The 26,210-nt window shown below is 45.9% G+C and overlaps 1 protein-coding gene across 1 annotated transcript in view; it reads left to right on the forward strand.

Annotated features, from left to right (window-relative positions):
• Positions 1 to 22,987, forward strand: part of LOC122396150 (cytoplasmic polyadenylation element-binding protein 2-like) — an 81,842-nt gene extending 58,855 nt beyond the window's left edge. Inside the window, exons 4-8 of the mRNA XM_043394299.1 lie at positions 9,631 to 9,927; positions 10,337 to 10,449; positions 11,124 to 11,516; positions 11,614 to 11,724; positions 11,919 to 22,987. Of these exons, the coding sequence (XP_043250234.1) occupies positions 9,631 to 9,927; positions 10,337 to 10,449; positions 11,124 to 11,516; positions 11,614 to 11,724; positions 11,919 to 12,035 (1,031 nt within the window). The 3' untranslated portion in view covers positions 12,036 to 22,987. The remainder of the gene's footprint in view (positions 1 to 9,630; positions 9,928 to 10,336; positions 10,450 to 11,123; positions 11,517 to 11,613; positions 11,725 to 11,918) is intronic.
• Positions 22,988 to 26,210: the final 3,223 nt, after the last annotated feature.

Genomic DNA, 26,210 nt, shown 5'->3' on the forward strand with positions numbered 1-26,210 from the left:
TGCCAATAATATTCGCTTTCGTTGACGTTCGCGGTGCGCCTGAAATAACTCGCTTTCATTTTATTTTACTTCTAATGCTTTCTCCGTTTGAAATTTCCTCGATTTCGATAAACAGAAATCACGGTTGTTTACTTTAACAATGATCGCGTCAGATAAATAAATGAAATTCCCTTTAAAACGGTAACGGTGAAGGAGATTCAGCAGCGAAATTCAGTCTTTCTCTATCCGATGCGGACGCAATTTACGAATTTCTCACGAATCTCTACGTCATCGAAGAAACATTGTCTAGTAGACCCGAGATGGACGTCGACCCGGAGTCTTTGACGAGAAAGTCAATCCCTTAAGCTTTATCTAAAATTAAATCAGCCGCCGTAGTAAGGAGACACCGGGTAAATCGTAGCGGGGAATTCACGGGAGTGCAGGACAGGAAGAACGTCATGAGAGAAGAATGGCCGGCATCGTCCATGAGACAACATTCATTATATTCCCTCAACAATGGCCGATTATTACGATAAATCCTCCTCTTCCTACGTAACCGGCTTTTCCCCTTTTACTCTTCAAATTGGATTAGTGGCCGAGCTTCTGTACCTCCGCCGCGCCGCGTCTCGGCTACCATTTCTCATTGCGCTCGAACCGAGGAAAAGATTGATTCGTTCGTTCGCAAGAGAAACAATTTAAATAACTTTGAGCAGCAAACTTAAAGCATAGCAAGCGAATAGACTCTCTCTATCTATGATCGGTTCGGCCGCTAACTATATTTGTACAACATGTGTTAGGGTCGCGAACCTTTAAAAAAAAGGTGACCGTGTGGCCAAGCTGGGACCATTTAAATACAATATTACCGTTTTGCTTGCAATCAACGCACGTCTGGACGAGATTTTATCTCGAATATTTGATCGAACGTAATAACGATCGATCGAGAATGGGACAACGATTGGAGTTTGGTGTCGAAGCGAACAAGGATGGCTGGCGCGACGTTTCGAAATTTATGAGGCTCGTATCGGAAAGGAAAATCGTAGCGGCATGACAGGGAGGCAGGGGAGTGCGTTTATCGCACAAATGTTGCCCGGCATTTGCATATCGGTCGTAAAAAGTCGCGTGACCAACAGTCCCTTTCTCACCATCAGCCCTCTACCTACGGTCCCCAAAATAAGCGGCGCGGTGTCCAGTTAGCCCGTCGAGCGTCGCGGAGGGTGCCCCCGTAAAGGAAAATTTCTATTTTTATCACGTACGTCGAAAATTGACGTTTGACCGCGCGGAAAAGCATCGCGTTCCACGCGGCCACCGTAATTTGTTATGCATTAGCGCGGTGATTGGCTCGAGGATAAGACGATCGGTCTTGTTGGTTGACAGCACGGACGTGATCATAGTTCTGCTCGTGGCAAAAACAAAGAAAAATCATTCCTCGAGTATGGGTTAGGTCCGACAATTTCATCGTTGCTCGCGCTCGTCCTATCGAACGCACCATCTGCACTCTAACCCCTATTTTAGTTAGTCTATACCAATGGTAATTAACTTACATTAGGAGAAATTGGTACTTGTAATTTATTAACATTAGTAAAAACAGACGGTTCAATGAACATTGAAAAAATGACATTTTTAACGAATCCCGTCCCTTTCAATTACGTTTATTTGCGATCCTGCGACGAACGTCGGTAAAACCTAATTAACTCGTAACAAAGTCATCGAATTTTCTCGACTCGGCGTTAAACGCGTTAATCGGCCGATATGGTGGTTCGATCGGAGTTCTCGAGGCCAGGGACTGGCCTCGTTGTAAACGCAATTACGTAACGAGAAGGCAACGCGACGTAACGCAACGCTTCGGGCAACGGATGGCACGGAACAACGCGGCTCCACTTATTAACGAACTTATGGACCGACGCGAGGGTGGAGACTCTGGGGAGGAAGCTGTTGTTGGTTTGCGCTCGTGCCACCGCACAAGCAAACAGGGTGAAGCGTACCATATTGCGCGTAAATGGTCGCACTCGATTCGTCCAAGGTCCTCGGTTCTGCTTGGCAGCTAAATCGTAGTTGTCGCGAGCGCAAAACATCGCAGGTGGAAAATCGTGGAATAAAAGTAGACTCCGTAGTTTCCAGTAGGTGTCTGGAACGCGAGGTCACGAAAGTTTCCATCCGAAAGCAAAAATACCGAGCGTGTGACGTAGCTTGTAACGCGTTATTTCGGGCTTGGCAGCTTTCGCCGGCGGTTTCTTCGCGAAATGTCGGCTCCCGATTCTTCTATCGGGGTTCTCGGCGAAGCGGCAGCGTCGCGGCGCTGCACGACGCTTTATCAGAATTCCGTGTTGCTGGACTCGCACGGCCGCGCACGGGACACGGTTGCGTGATCCACGTGGCCAGAAAGAGAGGGAAACGGAATGGCACACGAAGCATCGACGCTAGAAAAACACGACGCGCCAGTAAGGGTGCCTCTCAGCAGGGAAGCGAGGGGGTGGCTCGAAAAGGGCATTCACCTCGATCTACTCCTGCACCCGTTTCTTTTCGGCGCGTTTACGCGGATACGGGTCGTTTCGTAAGCCACGATATGCCCGCGAAACAAGAAAAACATGTTTTTTCGTTGCCTTATTGGACCGTAAGTCGCCCCCTCCCCGTTGCGCGACGGTCTCTGACATTCAACCGTGTCGCGCTTTACGAAAGGAACCTTCTGCACAGCCGACTTGCATTTGCAGAGACAGCAGGCGTTCCCTGTACATATTCGTTCTTTTCAATCGATAACTTTCCTTCTAACGTTACAGTTTGCCCCACTTTTTCCCCCATTTCGGCCTTTTGTCTTCTCCGATTCCCCCACTGGCGACTTCCGACTCGATAGAAAGAAAAATCTGATATTTTCTATATTACTATCGAAGAAATTGATATTAGAATTTGGTATAACTTGATCGTTATTTATACGATTGAGAGAGAGGCTTTGTACGGAGGACGGAAAGCTGGTCATCAAATGGCGCACGTAATAGAAAAAGTGCTGATACAGAAAAACAGGAGGAGACTCCGCCCATGCGAGGACAAACTTCCCACACAGAAAAAAAGGCCAGTTCGTAATCGAGTAGGAAATCCTTTTTTAAGCCTGGTACACACGCTCGGGCTCGTTGATACGATGCATTGTTGCAGAGTCGAATCTCGATGGCGTAGCGTCGTGACAACCCCTCGACGTCGATGGAAAGGATCGAACGCTGCCTCTTTCGTAGCGCAAAAATGTATAACAGAGTCGTGGAAATTTGTTTTAAAGAAATATTCGGACGAGTTAAGCTAGTTTACGAGCGAATCCAACATTTCTTACTGGTTGTTCGACTCTGGCGTACAGTTTTAAAAGCGTAGGGAGATGTTGTCCGGTATAGCGCGCCTAGAATCCAGGTCCGCAGAGTTTCACTCGCATGCAAGTATGCGGTAGCACGTGCTCGTGACGTATATCTACGGCCCCTATCCGAGGCTTGCGCGCATAATGCTATCAGCCGTTTGGCGATACACCCACGTATCAGCCAACAGCCCGTATCAGCTACCTGCTCGACTTTACCCACCCGTACAGTACGAAGAAAAAGTTGTTTCGTTCCACGCGTCGAAAATTATACGACCGACGCACGCTGCACTTCGACGTAATTTATACCGACGGAAATTTGATCGCGTCCTTGCGTTATCGTAACGCGAAGAAAAGTTTAGGGGGTTACGCAAACGATCCATAGCGGTATACCGAAAATGGTTAATCGTTGTAAAAGAAGCCATTTTGACCCCGATGGTGGATCCGGCGTTAACGATTGGCCCGTGAGCAGTCCTCCGCGGCATCTAGGCGCAGAGACTCCATAATGCAAGAAGGGTAGCGGCTGTTGTTTACGGTGGTGTAAAATAGTGACGCGCACCGAGGTGAAATCGCATGCACGCGTGCCAAGATATCGCTGGGTGTCTGAGGGGTGGGCGACAAAGGATAGCGAGCCGGAGAGGGGCGGCACGGGCATGCGGGGGAGCCAGAGCTACCTGTAATATTGATCCGTGCAACCTCCTAGCGGCAGTGCCGACGCGTGTTAGAGGGATGTTCCATAACTGTCGCCGAGCGGTGAAACGAAAACATCGCAGCCTTTCGTCGGCTCGACATCCATTTCGAGCCATGATCGCTCGTAGATTACCACGAGACCCGAATCGACTTTAGTCCCCGGTTTTTTTACCAGAGACGAACCACAACAGTGTGCCCCTTAGCCGAGCAACGATCCGTTCGAAAGGGAGAAATCCTGGCGAAAACGTTCCTCGCGAGGAATTCAATTCCATTATCAAAACACGGTACAGTTTAACCCCTCTGGTTTTACTAGTCGCAACTTTTTGCAAGCGAGAGACTACGCGTGTCACGGAGCGCGGGAAAATATTCAAATTCCAAAGGTAAATGAAAAAATACAAACACAAAGTCATTGAATAAATTAGCACGCATAATCGATACCACGGAGGTCTATCGAAAGTAACAACGAGAGCGTGTTTTACGAGTAAGTTTCGTTTCCCGAACGTCCATTCGAAGGGAACTTTATCCAGATTATTTTCTTCTCGAGACCGAAGCTTCCCTAAAAATATCTCTGACCTTTGACTCTCGTTAATGCTTTATACGCTGGTCGATAAAAATTGTCGACGTAATCGAGATAACGATGCATCTGTTACGATAAAATGTTCTCCGATTCCATTTTGTTCATTGCCTCGCGGGTGTCGGGCTTCTGAAATCTTCGTTAAGCGTTGAAGATCCAAACGGAGGGATTCTCCAGTTTCTCGGAGTTTCGCCAATCTTTGTTTCGATTCGCGAAACGTCACGGTCAAAGTGGGCGTTCTGGAAACGATTTAAAATATCGCGGTTACTGCTGGTCGAGCGGCTTTTAGCCGCTGAGAAGCTTCCATTAAGGTAACTCGATAAATCTCGCGTATAAAACACGTTTGTGGGAAGAAACTTTTGTTTCAGTAACGATCCGTTGTCCTAAAAAATCTCTTTTTTCGAATTTGTCGAGCAAATCTCAGCTACGAAATAACTAGAGTTTTGGAGGTCTGGTTTTTTGGAAACGAAGGTGGAATATCGTTCGGAGGAATAAACGGAGTAATAATTAGGACGGAAATAAATGGATGGTGACGCAGACGCTTCCCTCGCGCGGCCAAAGCCGTTCTCGATTAGTCTTCGGGTGTGTGTAACGTGAAACGACGCGGATGAGCACGAGCTATGCAAAAGGAAGCGACGCTGACGCAGGAGGCGGCGGTGAGTCAGCCGCGTTGGTTGGGGCGGCGCGGCGCGGGGTAAGTGTTAAATAATTTTGGCCGAAAGGCTCGTCCCGTCGCGTTCCCCGAAATGCAAGTACGAGCACTGGCTCCCGGCCCCCGGCTCCCTGGCAATAAGGGTGCGATTGTCCGGTGCAGATTATTATACGTGTCGGTGCGTCGGTGTCGGTGTCGGTGTCGGTGTCGGTATCGGTGTCGGTGCCCCCCGTCGATCCCTGGAACCCTTGCGTTCGCGTTTCGTGACTCGAGTTTATTCTGGTGCCACGATCACGCATGCACCGACTTGTTCGGCCCGGGCAGCGCAGCGCAGCGGCCGGCAACCGATCGTTGCAAAGGGCCGGGGAACCTGTCGAATCGTGATTAAGCCTCGAGGTGCTTCCCCTGCTCGGGGGTGGCGGCAGACCTTCTCCGAGCAACCTATCGGCCCGCATCGTCCCTTGGTTTGCTCCCGCTTCTTCTCTCCCCCCTCTACGAATTTCACCCTTTACGCGTGTAATAGCATCGCGCGGCAGACCGAAATGCCCGATAGCTACCACACGACCCAACAAATAATAATAATTGTTTGTTTAACCGATCGAACCCCCTTTAGTCTCCTCGGATATAGTTTAACAATCGAAAGGAGATTTGATACGCGCGCATCCCAGGGGTGCTAAGATTACGGGATCAGCTAAAGTTTCATCGACGCGAAGCATGGCTGGCACACGCCATGCTCCTATCGATTAGGAGGTTTTAGGCCCCGGGCCTGGCCTCGATTGCTCGTCAATCATTCGCTAAACGGCTCGACGTTAACTTTGATCGAATCCGGGGTAAGGCCTTCCACGCTCGTCCGCCTGGAAAATCGGCTAATAATGTCACGCGGATCGAGAAACAACGAGAAAGGTTGTTCCTCTTGTAGGTGTATACATATAGGTTGTGCAATGTAGGTCTTAACTGTCTCTGTAGCGTTTATACTGGCAAATTCGTAAACATTCCATTTTCGGTTTCCATATTCTTGATCGGCCATCTTCGCCTCGGCTTGAACTCCACGCACGTGCAGCTGGAAAGGATAAGAAGGAGGACGGTGCTGGTAGAAACGGGGTTCCGTTCGAGACTCTTAATCCTGGTATCTTTGCTCGGTTTTCTCCCCGTAGTTTCCTCCCTCGGCCACGTATCGATTTACAGCGCACCTAGGGCAGCTTCGTGCTCCGTTGCGCAAATGCCGTAAAACTAACGCTCGCTTTAAACCACGGTATTTTTCGTGTCTGCTCCTCGCCGCCCTTCCAACGGGGAAAACGCAAGCACCCATTATCCAACGCTCGCGACGTCCAATCCCCATCACGATTGCAACAATGAACGAAATCCAAATAAAATAAATATAATAAAGGAGTTTATCGAGTCATCTTGGTCCGTCATTTTGGAAAGCAGCTTCGTGGTCTTCTAGAAATATTGTCGAACGATCTCGGTAAGAGTTATTTCTCGATAACTCTGGCAGACAGGATCGATGTTTGAATATTTCCGGCATAAATGTTTCTTTTTTTTTTTTGTTAATTTCTTGGTCCAATTATAAGACGTCCGCGTTCCCTGCGTGTATTCGCTAGCGCAGGAATTTATCATTCTGCGGCGTTAACGCGCGTGCGCTTCTTTTGTTGGCCGTACACGGCAATCCAACCGGATGAACGACGAAACAGAGGACAATGGAAATTCTCAGCCAGTAAACCTGACGGTCTTAACGCTCGTCCGTTTATTAGCCTGCATTTCATTCGTTCCCTTCCGCGACGTTGCTCTTTCGTAATCACAGGTCGCGAGTTTTATGCATTTCGTCGCGTTCCGCGATCGTTTCGTAAACGAGAAACGCGCCAGTGATCGAGCCAGGATCGAACGTCGGCCATATTTGGCAAGATACGTACGATAAAAGAATTTTTAGGGCTGGTAAATAGATAATAATATAATGAACGGTTTCGAAATTATTCGAGGGGTCGATCACGATGAGTCATCGCGTTTAGTTGCAGCAATAATAAGCACGAGGAGATAAGATATCGACGATTATCGCGAAACGACAGGTCGATCTACGCGTAGGAACGCAAAGATAAACAAGATTCGCGATACTTTGGTCGCCAACCGAGTAAACGACGCGCGTTTATCGAGAACCGAGCGAATCGTCGCTTCGATCCTCGGTATTTTTAACCGTTTCCATCGATTTTTCTCGAGGTAACGTCCGTTTCTAGAAACGCGATCGAATCAACGACGGCAAATGTAACGTCGAGTATTGACGCGACCTATATTGCTTTCCGAGCGACATTACCACCCCGGTTTGCCCTAAAAATAAACGACACGGCTGAGAGAGTCGTTCGGAGTCGACAACCCACTCGTCGCCAGGCGCAAAATAATGACGAGCTCTCCTCGTTAATCCACGACTTGGTTTCAATCTAATTACGCATTTCCGAGCACACTTTGTTCCTTGGTAGATGTATCCTGTCTATTAACATATTTACGAGAGACTTTCGGACAGCGAACGAGATTATCGAATCTATTTGTGAAACATTTGAAAATTCGAAGAAATAGAATTTGTCTTCGTGACAGATTCGTGCCTCGAACAACGTCCAACGTCTGGTTTTCGATCGAGCGTCGTAAATCGTTTACGATCGAGACCTCCGGGAAAGTTAGGTGCGCGCACGCAGTGATTGATGGGAAATCGCGAACCGGGAGCTGTTCGAGGCTCGAGGACCCGGTCGAGTAATCGATAGTGCACCGCCAGCAGGCAAAATCGAACGGGTAGTCGGGCGAGCGAAGGTGGTACGCAGCTTGCTTTCACGTAGAAATTCGTTTCGAAGAAAGGGTATCCCGAGGAAATAATATCGTAAGAAACGCCATCGGGTGCAGTGGAAATTCGTTGCTCGAAAAAGGAACGAACGAACGATTTGGTGGCCGTTACGTAATCAGGTTGAAAGTGTCGATGCGTTTAGAAAATTTATCTTTCGACTTTGTATCTTAAGGCGGTTGAAATTCAGTCTATCGCGTAGATGCTATAAAGCCGCGATAAAGATAATTCCTAAATTTCTTATCGCGTTTACGACATACGCGTATCATTTACAGAAGGTAGTTTCTCGATCCGGGTATAATTTACGAACGTATAATCGAGGAGCTCGATTTCCTTTTTAAAATACATATTTCGATATCCAATTTTCCCGAATCTCCAAATTTTTAGTATCGCGGCGTACGCTTTCCTACCGAGTAATTCGACGAACAAACACGGTCGGTCGACGCTCGAAAAAATTACCGAAGCGACGATTCGGTTCGCTCGAATCCGAAACGCTCGATGCTCGTGGCGATTCAGCGACGATCATCTCCGATAGGATATTCCGAATCCATTTCACGGTGAGAGAAGGCGACCGACATAAATGGCCCGATTCCCGTCGCTGGCTCTTCCTTCCCCTGCCGTAACAATCGAATCGAACGCGCGTCATCGTCGTCCTCGCCCTCGACGGTTTCCCATCGAGCAGTTTCCATACACCCCAGCACCGCTCTCGCCTGCTTATTGCATCGAGGGTACGAAAGCGATTCCTGCCACGCGAATTTGCAAAATTAAACGAAATCTCCGGCGAGAATACACAACCGCGCACACCGAGCCGGGGCGAATTTCCATTTGCATAAATAGAAAACTTGTAGAGAAAATGGTCGAACCTGAATCGAAGAGCTTTCTAGAAAAGGAACCCCCGTAAGGTAATGCGACCAATTGAGTCCATTCCTTTGAAACTTTTACTTTTATTTTGTTTTTAATACAACGTTATACGTGTACTTACAGTTACGCGTGAAATATAAATTTATCGCGTTTTCCGTTGGAGCGAAAAAACGTGAGCGTCGCAAGGCTCGAATTCGACTGTTTCGCGAAACCAACGTCGACCGTTCCCGCTCGGTTGTGTTGGCATGTCTTGTTCGTTTTCTGTTTTCTCTTAACGACAGCAAGAAACAAACAGTTACGTTCGCGCGACTCCGAGTTTCTTTGAGTTCGTATCGCAACAAAGATTTGCCAGGAATGGCAACGTTTATCAGAAGAGCGAGATTTCCTATTAGGAGACGATACAGTAAGTGTTTGACATATCGAGCCACCGAACTTTACGAAACGTGGCGTCGTTTGTGCCCTAACCATTCTCTTTCTAACCCGAAGCCAACGAACTCGTCGTTGCCCGAATACGAATCACTTTGCGATTTCCTTGTTCCGCCGAGGGCCAAAGAGCTCGACTCTCGCCGCGTGCGTTACATTACCGCTAACGCCGTTGGCCGTTGCTCCTTTTTCTGAATACACGATCACAAAACCCGCCATATTTTATCGAGTCGTGACTGAACGTATTAACAAATAATTGCCTGTTTATTCGAGATCTAACGTGTAAAATTGTTCGGTTCCAGGTAAATCGCCGTTCTTCCCGAGTCTCGAGGAACAGAGCGGAACCCTGCTGGAGGATCCGAACGCACCGAATCAATTGGACGGCGTTGGCGTTGGCGTGGGTGTCGGTGTCGGAGTTGGCGTCGGTGTCGGCGTCGGCGTCGGTGTCGGCGTTGGCGTCGGGGGTGGCATAACCGCCTCCCAGGCTGCACCGCTTTCGTCGCCGAGTCGGAGCAGTCCTCACAGCCAGGGTAGCGAGACCGGAGAACGCTTTTCTAGGAAAGTGTTTGTCGGCGGATTGCCACCAGACATCGACGAGGGTACATTCGCTTTCTTTACTCGTTTATTTCATCAATTTTTTAATCAATTAATACGAACACTTTAAACAATCTAATCTATCTTTTTTAATTTTACCACTAAACTTATCTTACAAGATATTAAAGTTAATTGTATTTACACGGTAGGTTACGAGTAAACTCCTGATTAAAATAATTTTCATCGTTCGCGATCCTTCACGGAATTCACGGTTCCAATTTAACGCGTCCTGTGTTCGAATTTGTACGCGTTTGCAATGTGTCGCAATTTTCGTGTCGTTTCAAACTCTCTCTTGGTTCGCTTTCACATTTTCTTTCAGCACAATGTTTCGGAAACGCAGGAACGTTAACGACTGCGCCCGAAACCGTCCCGTTCGATTTTTACTCACGCCCGGCTGAAATTGTTTTATTGCAGAAGAAATCAAAGCCAGTTTTCGTCGTTTTGGATCGTTAGTCGTCGATTGGCCCCATAAAGCGGAGAGCAAATCCTACTTTCCACCAAAGGGCTACGCTTTCCTGCTTTTCCAGGTAATTTAGAAACTCGTTTCTCACACGACTCGCTTTAAATTATAAAGGATGGATCCGCGAATAGAACGCCACGATATATCGTACGAATCGTTAACAGGCACGGGCAACGAACGAACGGAACGAACGAACGAACGCATTAATATCATACGCGTTTCCTATTTTCAGTGAAAGCAATCGAACGGAAACGAAAGTAACGTTACGTTCCGTGACTATCTCGAATATCGTCCGAGACTAGGTCTACTTATTGCTGCGAAATATGCATTAGAATGTGTCCGATTTCGTCAACCGTTGCGCTAGAAATTGCCATCGAATCGGTCTGCGGTGTGAAAAGATCACTGCTCGAAGGCAATCATGTATTAATTTTACAAGTTGGATCGTCCCAGATTACACTGGCTCGTTTTCACCTCAGTTCAGAACTCGGGAATATGCATCGAATACATGATTGTCTTGAAATGGGATCCTGTCACGCGACGGACTAATTCAGTATCGTCCCATTTATGCAGAGCGTCCGGCAGCGTTACGAGCGGGCCGTAAACGAAAGTGCTCGTACGGACTGTAAATATTGTCCGACAGGCTCGAGGTTATTTTTGATAATATTGAGAAAACGGGACCGTCTAATAGCCCGCGTGAATAGATCGTGTCAGTGATTCATGGCAGACTTGTTTCGCACGCAGGACGAAGCGTCTGTGCAGCAGTTGATCGACGCGTGTATTCAAGACGAGGAGAAACTGTATCTCTGCGTAAGTTCACCGACGACCAAAGACAAGCCGGTACAGATCCGACCATGGCGATTGAGCGACGCGGACTTTGTATTGGACGCATCGATGCCGCTGGATCCGCGGAAGACCGTGTTCGTGGGCGGTGTACCGCGACCATTAAAAGCCGTGGAGCTGGCTATGATTATGGATCGGCTTTACGGCGGCGTCTGTTACGCAGGCATCGACACCGACCCTGAGCTCAAGTATCCCAAAGGAGCCGGCAGGGTTGCCTTCAGTAATCAGCAAAGCTACATAGCTGCCATATCGGCTAGATTCGTCCAACTGCAGCACGGCGACATAGACAAAAGAGTAAGTTTTCCAGGACCGAGCGGGGGTTCCATCCATTCCATGCAACCGTATTATCGTTAGATGTTGACGCTTTTAACTGGTGTATTTCGTTACCAAGGTCGAAGTGAAACCGTACGTTCTGGACGATCAAATGTGCGACGAATGTCAGGGACAACGTTGCGGAGGTAAATTCGCGCCGTTCTTCTGCGCCAACGTTACCTGCTTGCAGGTAAATTGCCCATTCTTCCGTCGTTGTTCGCTACTTTCTTTTTCTTCTTTTAACGCGTTCAACCGTTGCTTGCAACACCGAATGTCGGATCATTTTTTCTACCGCATTCGGACTTTGCGCCCTGGCTCGAGCATCCGAGAGTCAAATATCAAAGGAACGAATCGCTCTATAGATTCGTGATTTGTTTGTTTCAGTACTACTGCGAGCATTGCTGGGCAACGATTCACTCTCGACCAGGTCGGGAATTCCACAAGCCGCTGGTAAAGGAGGGTGCGGATCGGCCTCGAGCCGTGCCTTACCGCTGGTGTTAACCCCAGCTGCGTCCCTAATTATCTCGCAACCCTAGCTAATTAACTACCACTTCTACGAACCACCCCATCCCCCACGAGACACTTTACCCACCTCTACCTTCACCTCCGCCTCCGCCTCCGCCTCTGCCTCCATCTCCATCTCCATCCACCCCCCCCGGCCGTGCTCATCACCCTCGTCTCCGAAAACGAAAAGAAATACCCTTCATCCAACCACGACACACCCCAACTCCCCCGGCCCGTCCGACAGTCCGTCTCACCCTTATCACTACTTACCTACCGGAACACACAGCCCGAAACCACTATTACTACTACTACTACTACTACTATTACTACTACTACTACTACTACTCTACTACTACTACTACCCACTCGATCGTCAGTACTACCACTATTCTACTACTACCACTATTATCGCTACTACTATTACTACTCTATCACTACTACCACAATTACTATTCAACTACAAGTTACTTCAACTCCACTGCTACTTTAACACTTTTACCGGTTACTCGACGAAGAAAACCACCCGCTGTTACCTACCAGCCGATCCTCTCGGCGTCGCGCTGACCTTCGATCTCCGATCTCGCAGCATCCGGAGCACACCCTGAACGATACACGGTTTTACGGTGAAAAAAAGAGAAGAAACGTTCGTCATCGGCGGAGGAGAACTCGTCGATTTCGCTGTCGAACGAACCGACCGACCGACCGATCGACCCACCAAATGCCGAAGGAGGAAAAAGAGGCCGCGAGTTGGATGTTGCGAGAAGTCGTGGTCGTCGAGAAGAACGAACGGAAAGAAGAAAGAACGGACATGGATTCTCGGTACATCGATCGTTCATACGTACTATCTGTCGGTCGTTGATTGACTCGCTCGGTCTGTCCAAGATCGAGTTTATCTTAATTACCGAATCGTTACGAATTTGCTAGCACCGAGGGTCGAGTTCGATCGCCGAGTGCAAAGATTCGCGAGATCCTCTTCTCCTTGCCCGTTCGCTCGTCTCATTTTTTTTCTCGCGGCGCATCGGGCGAAGGCAGACAGAGTCCCTCGTCTATCGAACACCGACCACGAGGAACGTGCTTTGGCATCGAGCAGGGCCGCAACGGTACGGAACCACCGTTGACCGATAATCGCCTGTGATCCTTTTGTACGAGCGAGTCGCCGAGACAAACGGAGAAGAGAGAGTTCCTCGTCGACGAAACCGGCGCAACACAGACTTTTCTTCTTCCTTCTGATCGCCCGGCTGTCCTTTGTTCGAACAGCCAAGATCAAGGAAGGGAACACCGAAGAACCAGGGGAAGATGATGTCTCTTTCTTTCGTCGATCGTCCCACGTTTCCGTGGACGATCGAGAGAGGATCGAAGCTCGTCGATGGAGAACCGCGACGCGGCCGTCGGTCGTCGTCGGAAAGGGCGAGCTCCGGCCACGAGATGCACGAAAGAAACGAAATGGTAAGAGAATATATAGCGAGTACCTGATTCGACGCGAAACTGCGAGATTTAAAGATCGATAGAACGGTAGAGAGGGGGAGAAAGAGAACAATCGAAAGAGTTTAAAAGAGTCGTCGAGACGAGCGCTGGTAGAAACGCGGAAGAGAGTGATAGAAAAATAGAGACTCGAATCCGGGAGGCGAACCGTTCGCGATTCAATGTTGAATAGATAATGAAAAACATCCACGCTTCAAACCGCTGTGTATTAGATAATTCTCTGTATCACAGTCTTTAGCTCTTAAGGACTTATTGAATATGTTACATAGGTGCGTTATATATAAATATATATTATACATGCGTTTATCGCGTGGATAACGCGACTCGCGCTCGTAGACGGAATATTTGAGAGAGAAAGAGAAAGAAAGAAAGAAAGAAAGGTAGAGAGAGAGAGAGAGAGAGAGAGAGAGAGAGAGAGAGAGAGAGATGATTTTTTACTAATTAACTTATCCGAGTGCGAAGCGTAGAAAAAATTAAAGAAAAGGGGGAAAGAGTCATAGCAGGGGGTGGGGGAGAGACAGAAAGAGAGAAAGAAAGAAAGAGAGAGAGAGAGAGAGAGAGAGAGTGCGAGTGAGTGAGCGAGCGAGTGAGTGAAAGCAAATGAGAACGAAAAAGTTGACGAGGATAAAAAAAAAAACAACGTAACGGAGCGTAAATGGAATATTTAAAAAGTCGATAGTTGAATTTTCGTAGGGCGCGATCGCGTCTGTCTAACCGTACCGGATTCTCTGCCAATACTTGAAAGCAGCGCGAGCGACTTTTTACGGGAGTCGTTTCGGGGGGGAAAAGAGAAGCGAAAATGCGGGCCTCGGGCTCCCGTCGTACGAAGACAGTCCTGCTCGTTTTCAAAAAAAAAAAAAAAAGAAACGAAAGTACAAAATTAACGAACGCGTCGCGGATACGAGAACGTAAAAAAAAGTACGCGCGATAAGTACACCGTTGATAAATGATCCTGCGGGGGCGTATCCGGAAACGATTGGCACGACGACGGCCGAGGCGTAACGCTGGTTCTACGTACGTACGTTTTTTCTAGCTAGGCCCGCACGTTCCTTCTTCGAAAAACGAACGGTGAATATCTCTCTCGCGGAAGTATATGTATATGTATACTTGGAATAAGATTCGACCTCGTGAACCGCGCGAAACGGACGAAAGGGAGAAATCCCCGACGTCGTCGGAAGAGCCGGCTTCTCGAGGTCGTAGTTAATTGGCTCGTCATACGTCCGATGAAAGATTGGAAATTGCGTACGAGGAGCAAAAAATTCTTTTCGCGCCAAGTTATAAACTAGACTCTTAGTAAAATCGCATGGATCCCTTCAGTGTACATACTGGCCCCTCCTCTGCCGTTACGATCCGCGCGTAAAATGGCGGCCGGGTCGAATGCACCTTTTCTTAATCCTAACGAATTTCTTCGCTCGGTGTATATAATCAAACGCAATGATGCAATCGACGTAGTTCAAATGAAATCTCACCTCGACCGAGACACATGTTATTACAGGTTCTATTCTTCGACGGAAAACCAGCGGGTTTTTCTCGACGGTAACTTCCCGGCGTGGCGCTTCCCAGCCACCGATCGTTCGACCTTTTTTCTTTTCTTTCCAAGAGCACGACTCTGGGCTCGATCCGTTGCCCCTTGTAATCCGATAATTAGTAAAAGTATATATTATATTATAGCTTGAATTGAGAGGCGAGTGCGACGATCGAGGAACGGAAGGAAGCGCACGCACGGAACCCCAGTATGCAACGTTGTGTGTTCCGCTTAATAGATGGACGTGTTCTATACGTAGCAGCATCATCGATCGAAACCATAATCTCGTAGTTTAATCTCGCACGACGAGTACTCTTTAACGACACACTTCCGCGTGTACGCATTCAGCGAAACAAACACACGCAACACACACACACACACACATACCAGTAGAAAAAACCATACACGCACGCGATGAGGGACACCAAGCTTGGTCACTCTTTGAACGACGCGACACACGCAACGCGAACAGACACAGAAACACGTACGAATTGGTAGAACAGGCGATCACGGATCAACAGATACGTTGCGTACGTCTGGTGTAACGAGGAATGGACAAACAAAAGTAATCTCCACATCTATATATACATATATATATATATATACATACATACATACATATATATATATATTTATTTTTTTGGTACTCTTTTTTGTATATACTTGTCGCCGTAGATTAGGTGACGTCTAGGCACCGCACGAGGTACGAGCTATGCGCACCAGAGTAAGGGAGAGTCGAGTGAAAAGCCGCGTTAACGATCATCCCTCCGTCCCTTCGTTCGTACAGAATTCGTGCAGATAACTCGCGAGCGTTTAACGGGGGCGGGTAAACGCGTAGTCTAAATAATTAACGAGTAAACATCCGCTCGACGATGATCCGTCGAGACGAGCAACCCCGTTTTTCATTCGCCCCCCACCTCCCTCGGCTGAGCATTGGCAGAGACAGAAGGTATTTAGACGAAACATGCCGCAACGCGCGGACTTAACCAAACAGAAAAGAAGAAATAAATAAGTAAACCCGAGCATCAGTAATCGATAGAGAACGAGGAACGCGTTGAGATTTTTCTATCCGTTGCTCCCGTAATATTCTAAATAACGGTTAATCTTTTCGTACGCACTCGACGAGTTCGAAGATGTTCGTCCGAAGACTATAAACGAGACGAAGAAGCGGGGGACAGTTTCGATGAACGGCTAAAAAGTTAGATAACGGGGGACGAGAGAGGAAAGGGCTCGATCGATCGATCGATCGAGCGAGCGAGCGAGAGAAAATGAGACGAACATTAGTTAGCGTAATTTTTCCACGCAAGGCAAGGCAAACAAGGCAAGGCAAGGCATCGTTCTCGCGTGGACGAGGAGCGATTCCGTGCGGTACGCGACCGGTAAATAATAAATTAAATACCGCGGTGCGCGGGTGTGGTTTTTCGATTGCTTCCAAGACGAAACTCCCTCGATCGCGCTTCGTCGTCCCGGATTCTGCACCGACGAACGTCGAACATAACGCTCGGCAATACATTTTATCGGCTCGAGAGAAATCTCTTGCTAAAAAATGTTTTCGAGTACCTTTTCACCGTGGACGTTTATCGGGGGCGACGAGGAGACTCGATCGCGACACCGCGGTTCGTATATTAGGTGAAAATTCGCGACTCGTAAATATGCGTCCGTAAAGGGGGTGATGCACGCGCCCCGGCAGATTGCTCGTACGCGTCTACGCACGACAAACGATACGGATACGCGTATATGTACGCGTTGCCGCCGCGTATGCACACGATATCTCGTTTGTGCACGGACAAGCTCTCCCACTAATCGATCGATATAATTGTAGCGAAACTTAACTAGGTACCAATTCACCTAAATCAATTGATAATTAAAGAAAAAGTATACATATATATATAGAGAGTAGTTTTGTTCCAATACTTGAACGAATCGAGTATTTGGACGAGGACCGAGACCGAGATTTTTCTAGACAAATTTTTCTATTCGTTAAAGAATGTTTTGCTTCGAATCGCGAAGCGTCTCTGGAACCTGCTATTGGCGAACAAGAATCGCGCGGTTTTTTGCACGAGCGAACACAAGCTGCCCGCGCCAGAACCGTCGCGCGCTCCACGGAACGAACCTTCTCGAGCGATTTTCGCCGTAACTGTTCTGGCGCGGAACGTGCCAATCCACCCACACGAACACACCACGCGCTTACACTTGTACGAGCACACACCAGCATAGATAAAAGCGCGCGTGCACGCGTTTTCCGTACGCGAGAACCGCTAGGACACACATTACCGTTTAGCTAAATTTAGCGGAACCCGCGTTTTGCAATTTCGCGCGCCGTTCCACACGGATATTCTTTTTCGGCGTCCTCTGTATCGCGAACACGCGTACGCGCGCGAGCATCCAACACACGCATGCACACGCGCACACACACACACACACACACACACGATAGGAAATTAAAACGAAAGCAGGAGCAAGAAACGTATTGCGGTGCTTTAACCAAGTGTTCGAAAATTACACGCGAATTGGCTACTATTTTCTATATTTGTGTGCCTCTACGACGATGACGATTAACCCTTTCGATACGATGCGACGCCACACATCGCATTTTCACGTAGTAACGTTTATTGATTAATTTTAGAATAATCGTGTTTTAAAAATCGTTCGACGATATACAATTCCGCGTGGAAAATTTTAAAATATACGCGTAGGCCTACATCGTAGATTTTACAACAGTAACGAGGAGTTTGTCGTTGTATAGACATTTTAAAGCAAACGATCCACCACTTTCTAACTCCTTTTGTTCGTTTCATTTTCGTTTCTAAATTTCTTAAATAGTAAAATCGGTAGTCGATAGAGGTGTGCAACGCGTTGCGAATCGATGGAATATTTTAGCGGGTGAACATAGTAAAGGATAGAATAGCACCAGCGCGCGACGAACGGTGACCATAGTCACCGGTGGTATCGAAAGGGTTAACGATTTTCGTGCATCGATCGATAAACGATCGGCAGCTCGTACCGGGTTCCATGGCGTTGCGCGATACTTCGGGAATTGGATTCCTTTAGTTAATTTTTATCATCGCGAGTACTCTGCGTATCGAGGCGATACGAAATTTTGTACATTTAGAGAAATTAGTAGAAATTTTATTTGATGAATTTTGTATATTCGTGACGATTTATTTGTGAAACGAAAATCGTTGATTCGAGCTCGGTAGGAGTTCGGATGTGTCTGGTAGCTAGTCGAAAAATACTTTTAATTCGCCGATAACGCGGATCTAGCCGAATTCATTAGCAAATCTAACTCGCGTTGCTCCGAATCGAGATTGCCCGCTCAACGATCGAATGTCTCCGCGATGGAATGAAATCGCTGATGCGAACATATCACTTGGAATTTTTGTAATTCGCGAGAGTGTACACGCGTCCCGTCGATGCCTCGGCTTATGCTCGCTTTCCGAAAACGGCGAATAATTCGGAGGGCGGCGCGCGTTGGGACTACGGAAATCGGTCTCGTCGTCGTAGACGCACGGAAATCGCAATCTATCCAAGTCTCTTGTTCGTCGTTCCGCAACAAAAAAAAAAATATGAGAGGAAAGACGCGGAGAACGCGGGAAAGTAGAAGCGAACGAGAAAGGACTGCCGCTGCAGTCGGCTAGCGAAAAAAACTTCTTTATATACATACGAACATGCACACGTACACACGATGAAATGCATCCGCAAACGTGGCGCGCAAACAATTTGAAGCAAAAAAAAAAAAAATAAGAATAATAATTACAATAATAATAATATTAATATTAATAATACAAAATAATAATAATAATAATAATATTAATAATAATAATAATAATAATAACGACGACGGTGTTGATGATAAAACTGCATCCGCGGCGAAGTTATCGTTTGATATCGCTAGTAACAAGAGTAACAACAAGAAAATAATAAATAATATGTTAGGTATGATTCTTCACCTCCTTTGTAATATGTGTGATAAAGCATAATATATAATATAATGACAATTATATATATATATATAGATATATATATATATATGCATACAATATATATATATATATATAGATAGATATATATATATATATTATATATATATATATATATAAAGTACTAATATATAATTGATAATAACGATTCAAATATCTAATATATTCTGACAAACTTGGAAACAAAAGTAAACGGAAGTATGTAATTGGAAATTATATACCGATTGCGCGAAACGACAGTAGGGGAGGAAATAATGCAAAGGGACGAGGAGTAGGGTCGAAAAGGACACGAGGCAGGCATCGTGTGAAAACCCGCCGCGGCGTTTTCGGGACGAAGCAACAAAATGGCCGAGACAGAGGCACGCGAGAAACGGTGAAAAACTAGGAGTTTTGCCGGGCGGTATTCACACGCGGGTGCACACGAATATTATAATTATATCGCGCGTATACTGTCGTTCGAGTAATACGTCTGTGTGTGTAATTAAACGAAAGGTAACGAAACAAAATGAAAAAAAGATAAAAATGTGGGTGGGAACGAGTAACAATGGTAGTCATTTACGATAGATTTGTATTTTTCAGTGTTGAGAAGTTTTTTATACCGCTGTTATATTCTTGTCTAAATATCTTAGTTCAGAAAGAATGCGTGAGAGAAGATTTCTGTATCTTTAGCGTGCATGCGAGATTAGGCGCGTCCGAGTGCGTTCGAATGCAAGGGAGAGGGATAGAATGGGTGGTAGGGGGAGAGAGAGAGAGAGAGAGAGAGAGAGAACGTTAGACGGTTGATTGAGAACGGGTAGCGAGCGAAACGAAAGGAAAAAGCTTCGCGAGAAGCAGGAAAATCGTAGCGAGCGAGGCGAGACGGCGGGATCGCATCGCGGGGGATCGAGGGAAAAAGTCACGATTCGGTCATGACCAGTTTGCATTTTCTACCGTGTGGGCGTAAAAGAAAGAAATCGCCTGTTTGACGCGTATCGCGTGCGACACGTCCGCGGATACGAGAAACCAAACACCCGATCGACCACCGTACGACCCAACGCGTCGCCGCAACCGGCCGATTGCGGTTGTCGAAACTTGTTCGCAACGTCGACGTCCGCTCGATAGAACGCAGTTCATTATCCGGATAGACGACGCGTATCTACACATTAGACGGCCATGTTCTTACGCACGCTTGAAAAATTCAACTTTTATATATAAAATTGCAATACTAACAGTAAGCATAGTTAAATGGAAATTTCTTGGACGTACAGCAAGTGTTAACGTACATACACACAGTAGTAAAAAGTTTGATGTATTTTTCCGTACTATACGTATACGTATGCTTAGTTTTGTATTTCTCAACCGTAGCATTTGCACCTTTTTTTATTTGGTAAATATTCAAGAAATTTATTACGTGTCTGGATGAATCGTTCCTCCATAGTAGTAGGAAAGAAAACACTTGCTCCAACGAATTCTAAGGACGACGGATTATTTGCTCGTGTAATATTTTTCTATAAATGTATACAACTTGATAACGTATTTCCGAGTTGTCGTTAAGCGTATGGCCGCCGGGTGTCGATCGATTAGCGATATCGATTGCGCTAGAATTCCGAGTGGCGACTATTTTAGTCGGCGTTTAAGAGGTCGAGGCTGTGCTCGTGCAACGCGTTGCGCGAACGTCGAGGCCGATCGAGGGGAAACCCGTACCGTGCGATCACGATCCCTCGCGAGCGAACCTCTCCCGAGAAACGGGTTTTTCCGAAGCTCGTTTCGCAAAAACCCCCGAGAAGAGACGAACGAACGGAACGCGAACGAGTTGTAGCAAACCACGAGACGACATCGCGTCCACGAATACGTCTACTTGTTGGTAAACGCTACTCGGTTCACCGTATATACAACTTCCTTGCTCACCCTCCGATGTACCGTGTTCCGCGTACGATTCGATTGATTTTTATTTTTTTAAATAAACGTTGTCGTCCTTGTATACTTAGCATTGTAACGGAGACAGACATTCATAGTGTTCGTAGCGATAAGTTGCGTGTCTATTTTCCAGTCTTATCGTTTATATTTTGTTCCTTCGGTTCTTCTTTCCTTTTTTAAGTTTTCCAGTTGGACGTCTTTGATCTTACTCTTTGAGTTTCCTCGTGGACGAAGAGGTCGTATTGCCGGACGGAGGTTAGGCGAGGCGCGGCGAGACGAGGCGAGACCAGAGGACGGGAAATCGATGCTTGGCCGCGATCAGGGCCGACTCGAATCAATTTTTGTAAATTTTTATCGATACGTAGAGTTTGTCGCGATCGTCACGGCTCGAATGCCCGAACACCCGTCGGCCAACCGTTTAGAAAACGAACGCTTAGGCTCGCCTTGGACGCCACCGTGAACCAACCGACCGTTCGGACCTATTCGTAAGCCTCTTCGTCCTTCTAGTTTCTCCTGTTTTTAGAAATCCTAACGACCGGCCGAGCGCGCCCGTCTTCTCCTTCCTCCGTTTTGCGAATTTTCTATATTGTCGCTACGATAATTACTATTAGTTGATAGTATTTTAACGCGATTAATATTAATGCCGTTATTATTGCGATTATGATTATCACTATTACTATTATTCGATTACGATGAATGATTATTATTATAGCGTCTATTATAGATATATATGCGTATGTATATCTCCATGTACCAAAGAAATAGTCGAACACACACTTTTGACACCGATATATACATGGACACGTGCACGTATACACGTACACATGTACACATGTACACGCGTACAGACGTACGGGGCCCGACACGCATGCAGAAAACGAGAGACGGGTAGAAAGCATAACTATAACTCGACGCGAAAGGACGCGACGCCGTGAGCCAGAGCCAGATCCAGAGCCAGATCGCGATCGTAACGATTTCTCTGATCGCCGGTGTCCTTTCGGGTCGTGAAAAATGTCCGTTCTCTTTTTTGGTAATTGCGTTCGAACGCGGATTATAATTGGATCGTCGAAATACGATATTCGGCTGTATCGTCCCGAGTATCTCGTGTATCTCGAATTCCCCAGGTCTGCGATCAACGTTCACATAGTTGTACAAATTCCAGCAGAATGTGAAATTTCAAATCTTCCGAAAAAGCAAAGAAACGTAAGAGAAGGAGAAACAGTCGCGCTTTCGATCCGACGATTGAAATCCACAGCGATAAATGTGGTGTTTCGTAGAAAAAATTGATTAAAACCGGATTCGTACTATCGCCGCTCGGGTTGTACTATAGTATAATGCGCTCATCCAACGATTCTGCTATCCTAATCGACGATTTGATCGTAGACCCATCGAAGAAGCATCTTACGGGGGGCAGATACCGTGTAATTTTCTTTGTTTTCCATCGATTAACGTAATCGATGAATTAATTAGTACATCGAGCGAGGTCAATCCACTGCGCCCGCGGTACTGGCCGCGCGACTAGAAGTAGTTTAGATAAACTTAATGTATGTACATGTATATGTTTGACGGAGACACTTAGAACGTAAAACGTGATAAGGCTATAAGACAGTATAAACTGGAGCTGGGAGCCGTGCAATGTTCTTACCGGACGAAAGAAAGCAACAGAGCGACGAGCAAAAAAAAGAAAAAAAAAAAGAAAAGGAGAGATCGAGAGCGAGAGAATGCGACCGTGTGTGCGAGAGAGGGAGTGAACGAGGGTAACGCGACGTCGAGAGAAAAAGACGCATTGCGCGAAGAAAGGAAAGAGAAGATATTTTTTTATTTTTTTAAACGAGAGCCTGAAAACGAAAAATAGACTTTACACGCAAGAGAAAATATCTGAGAAAGGGAGGCAGTGTGTGTGTGCGCGTGCGTGTGTGTGTATGTGTGTGCGCGCGCGTGTGTGTTTGCTGCGTGTGTTGCGTGTGTTGCGTGTGTGCGTGTGCGTGACAAAAGGCGGAAAATAGAAATACGGAGCAAAGTGCATCCCAGAGGCGGGCACAGTGCATGCGTTTTTTACGTAGAAATAGAAACTCTGACTGCTTTTGTTTTGTGGAAATTTTTACGAGAATAGTAAACGTCTGTTAGATATATAAAATGGAAACGAGGGGAAAACGACGAAAAATGAAAGAAAATGAAAAGAAAAGAAGCAGAAGAATAAAAATAGAGGCGGAACGAAAGTTGTAATAGCGATAATGGAACTGGATTTTTTAAATGTCGTTTCGGATTTCTACGTATCTTTTTATGTACATTTATACGTCGACGTTTGTTTTTATTGTAAAAATTTCGCCGTTTATATTCGTAAGTTATCGTAGAACCCTCTTGTTACTAATAACTATTACTTAAGATATCCACTTTTGTCCTAGCGTATAATTGTGAACGCAAATTTCTATGATTTTGTAATATAAACGATAATGCAATTAGAGGAAACTTACAAGTGCAACTTAAGTCCTAACTTGAAGTTACCAAACTGCGAGGTTTTCTTACTCGAAGGATATAATTTTTTATTAAAGCAAGTTTTTGCGGAGCTCGTTTGAACGATCATCTTTATTTTTTTATACCAATGATAGTATCCTGCCCACCTCTGGGTGAAACGAGGAACGAAACGCCAACGTCTGTCTTATGCAAGACGCGATTTATGACCCCCTTCTTACATTGCATTTCTATTTTTAATAACGTATGCTTTTTCATATTTCGCTAGATCGGAAACGACGACGAGTAAATCGCAATAAAACGCTCATCGCGTCTTGTAAATAAATCATCGACGATCGCGTCTTGAATATCGACAGAGGTTAAAAGCGCCGACGGGAACAGAGGCAACAAAAATTGAGGAAAAAAAAGACGAAACGAAGGCAAGAATAATTTATTACTAGTCACTCCTCGATCCACGAAAGTTGCACGGAAGTTACGAACGAACGAGAGAACCTTTTTTTACTTTCGTTTCGTAAAAAGACTTGGTTTCTTGTACCATCTTCGATTCTTGAACGTTTATAAGCAGACAGGTGTTGAATACGATTCAAGCGTCCTATTAATTTGCAGACTAGACATTTGCACGATTCGAGACATCCTTTTTCTACCTTGTTTCTACGGTTCTTCCCCTGTACTTTTACGTGATTTTTAGTTTTTCGATTCAACAACCTTCTCTTGCTTTCCTTTTCTTGGTACATATTTTTCTTTTGTTTTTTTTTTTGTTTCTTTCGCGGCGTTAAACGCAGGCCGTTTCGATTTCGTTTCGTTATTTTCTCATTTTTTTAGTACACGTCCATCCTTCTCCCCTGCTTCCTACGAGTTCGTCGAGCAATCGAGGACAGAGAAAAGAAAAGCCCGACGAAATGTACGCGACGAGAGAATTTCGGTAGATCCCTGGGTCGTCCAGGAAATTTCTTATTTCAACGCGTCTGTAATTTTTTACACGCAATCTATATACGTAAAAAGTTAGCGGCTCGGAACTGGCTCGAATCAAGTCCACGTTCGATCGATCAACCAACGCTGGACTTGATTCGCTTTGGGATATACATAGTTTCTCTTAGATCTCCTGCAATTAAAAAGAAATGAAAAAAAAAGCGATTGCTTGATCACTGTCGTTTGTCACAGTATTAAGTAACGAACGGTTAATCGGTTAATCGATGAGAATCGATTCTCCCCGATGTTACGAATAACGCCTAAGCGAACGGCGCCAGGGAAGGGAATTGGCGCCGCAAGATCTAGGATATTTCACACATTACGCTTAACGTAACCTTATGTAAGTAACTACACTTAAGTGAAAAAAACAACACCTTTGCTAAGTTTCACGGTTACACGCCGATTCATTCGTTTGCCTGTCGCTCGTCGAACGTTCTTTTTCATACGGTAGTCACGCTTAAACCGATAGGCGAATTTAACGAACAAACAAAATACTGTATCTTGTTTACCTTTCGAATAATTTTACATTAAGGATTATTAATAAAGATCAACACTTTATGCAACTACGATCAACAGTTATTTACGGAACGTGGATGTTCGCGGGTGCGTGTTGGAAATCTGTGTGTTGCGGAAGTGCGATCGTTTTCGATTCAGTTCCGAATCTCTGACATCCGACATCGAACACGAACTCTAGCGATCCAACAATTTCAATTTGTTTGCAGCGTGTACATTTTTCGGAGGGTGTCCGAGAATTTTGTACCGAATCGCCGGAGAAAAGGGGTTAAATAAAGGAATGCGGGTGTGCGTGAACGAGAGAAACAGTGAGATTTATGATAATTATTCTTAGCGTCTAGCGTAGCGACGATAATATATATATGTACCTATATATATATATATATATTCGTAGAACATTTAATCGACGAAGCGACCCTGCGAAAACGCGGCTGGTCGCGTTGCTAGTTAATTCGATCTTACCAGTCTTTTTTTGTATCGTTATTTTTTTCGAAATAATCTCTTTCTATAGGCATTTACTGTGTAATATTCTATGCTTGGACGAAACGGAGACAATTTTTGTACACGTGGACCGGTCTCGATGCGCGCATTACTCGGAGCTCGGTAGATCGATGATAGGCCCGGTTGCTCGTCGGTTCAGAAACGCAGCTTGTGCAAGCAGGTCTTCGATTTTACGATTTATCGGTACGCTGATCTACCCACCAACGACATCCCCAACCAACATTATCGATCTTTATTCGACTCGGAGACCTTGCGACCTTTAACCCGTTAACGATCAAATATTATTTTTTATAAAATGTATTCATTTTTGTCCGAATTACAGAGAGCGAATCTTTAATATTTTTCCTAATAAAATCGATACACGTTCCTGAAGAAAGGAATTGTCCAAAAAACTGGCGAATTAAAATTACCGAATTAAATTTAATGTTGCTTTTTCGCATCTATAGCATTTAACGGGTTAAAATTGTTTTGATTCTGGTTTGGACTCGTCGCTGGACATTTTTCTCGCGCGTATCCGTATACATGTACTGTCTGTTTGACATTTTTGGTGCGCTTCAGGCCCACTCCGTGTGACTCGCGTGTCACCGTGTGCTTTGAACGAATTACGACGCGTAGCGCAGTATGTTGGGACGCGAATTTATTTTGTTACACTTTCGTCACTTTTATGCACACACACACAGAGAGAGACAGAAACGAGCAGGCGATAAACGTCGTTCCTCGGAATTGGAAAGAAATCGAAAGAGAAGACGGATTGATGCAACTGGCGCAACGCGAGCGAGCAACCGATTTAGAACAATTTTGAAGTAACCTGTTTTTATCGAACCTTTCAGATAT

Source organism: Colletes gigas, unplaced genomic scaffold, assembly GCF_013123115.1.
Source record: "Colletes gigas isolate AHSC1104 unplaced genomic scaffold, ASM1312311v1 Colletes_gigas_Sc00007, whole genome shotgun sequence".
NCBI classification, from domain to species: domain Eukaryota; kingdom Metazoa; phylum Arthropoda; class Insecta; order Hymenoptera; family Colletidae; genus Colletes; species Colletes gigas.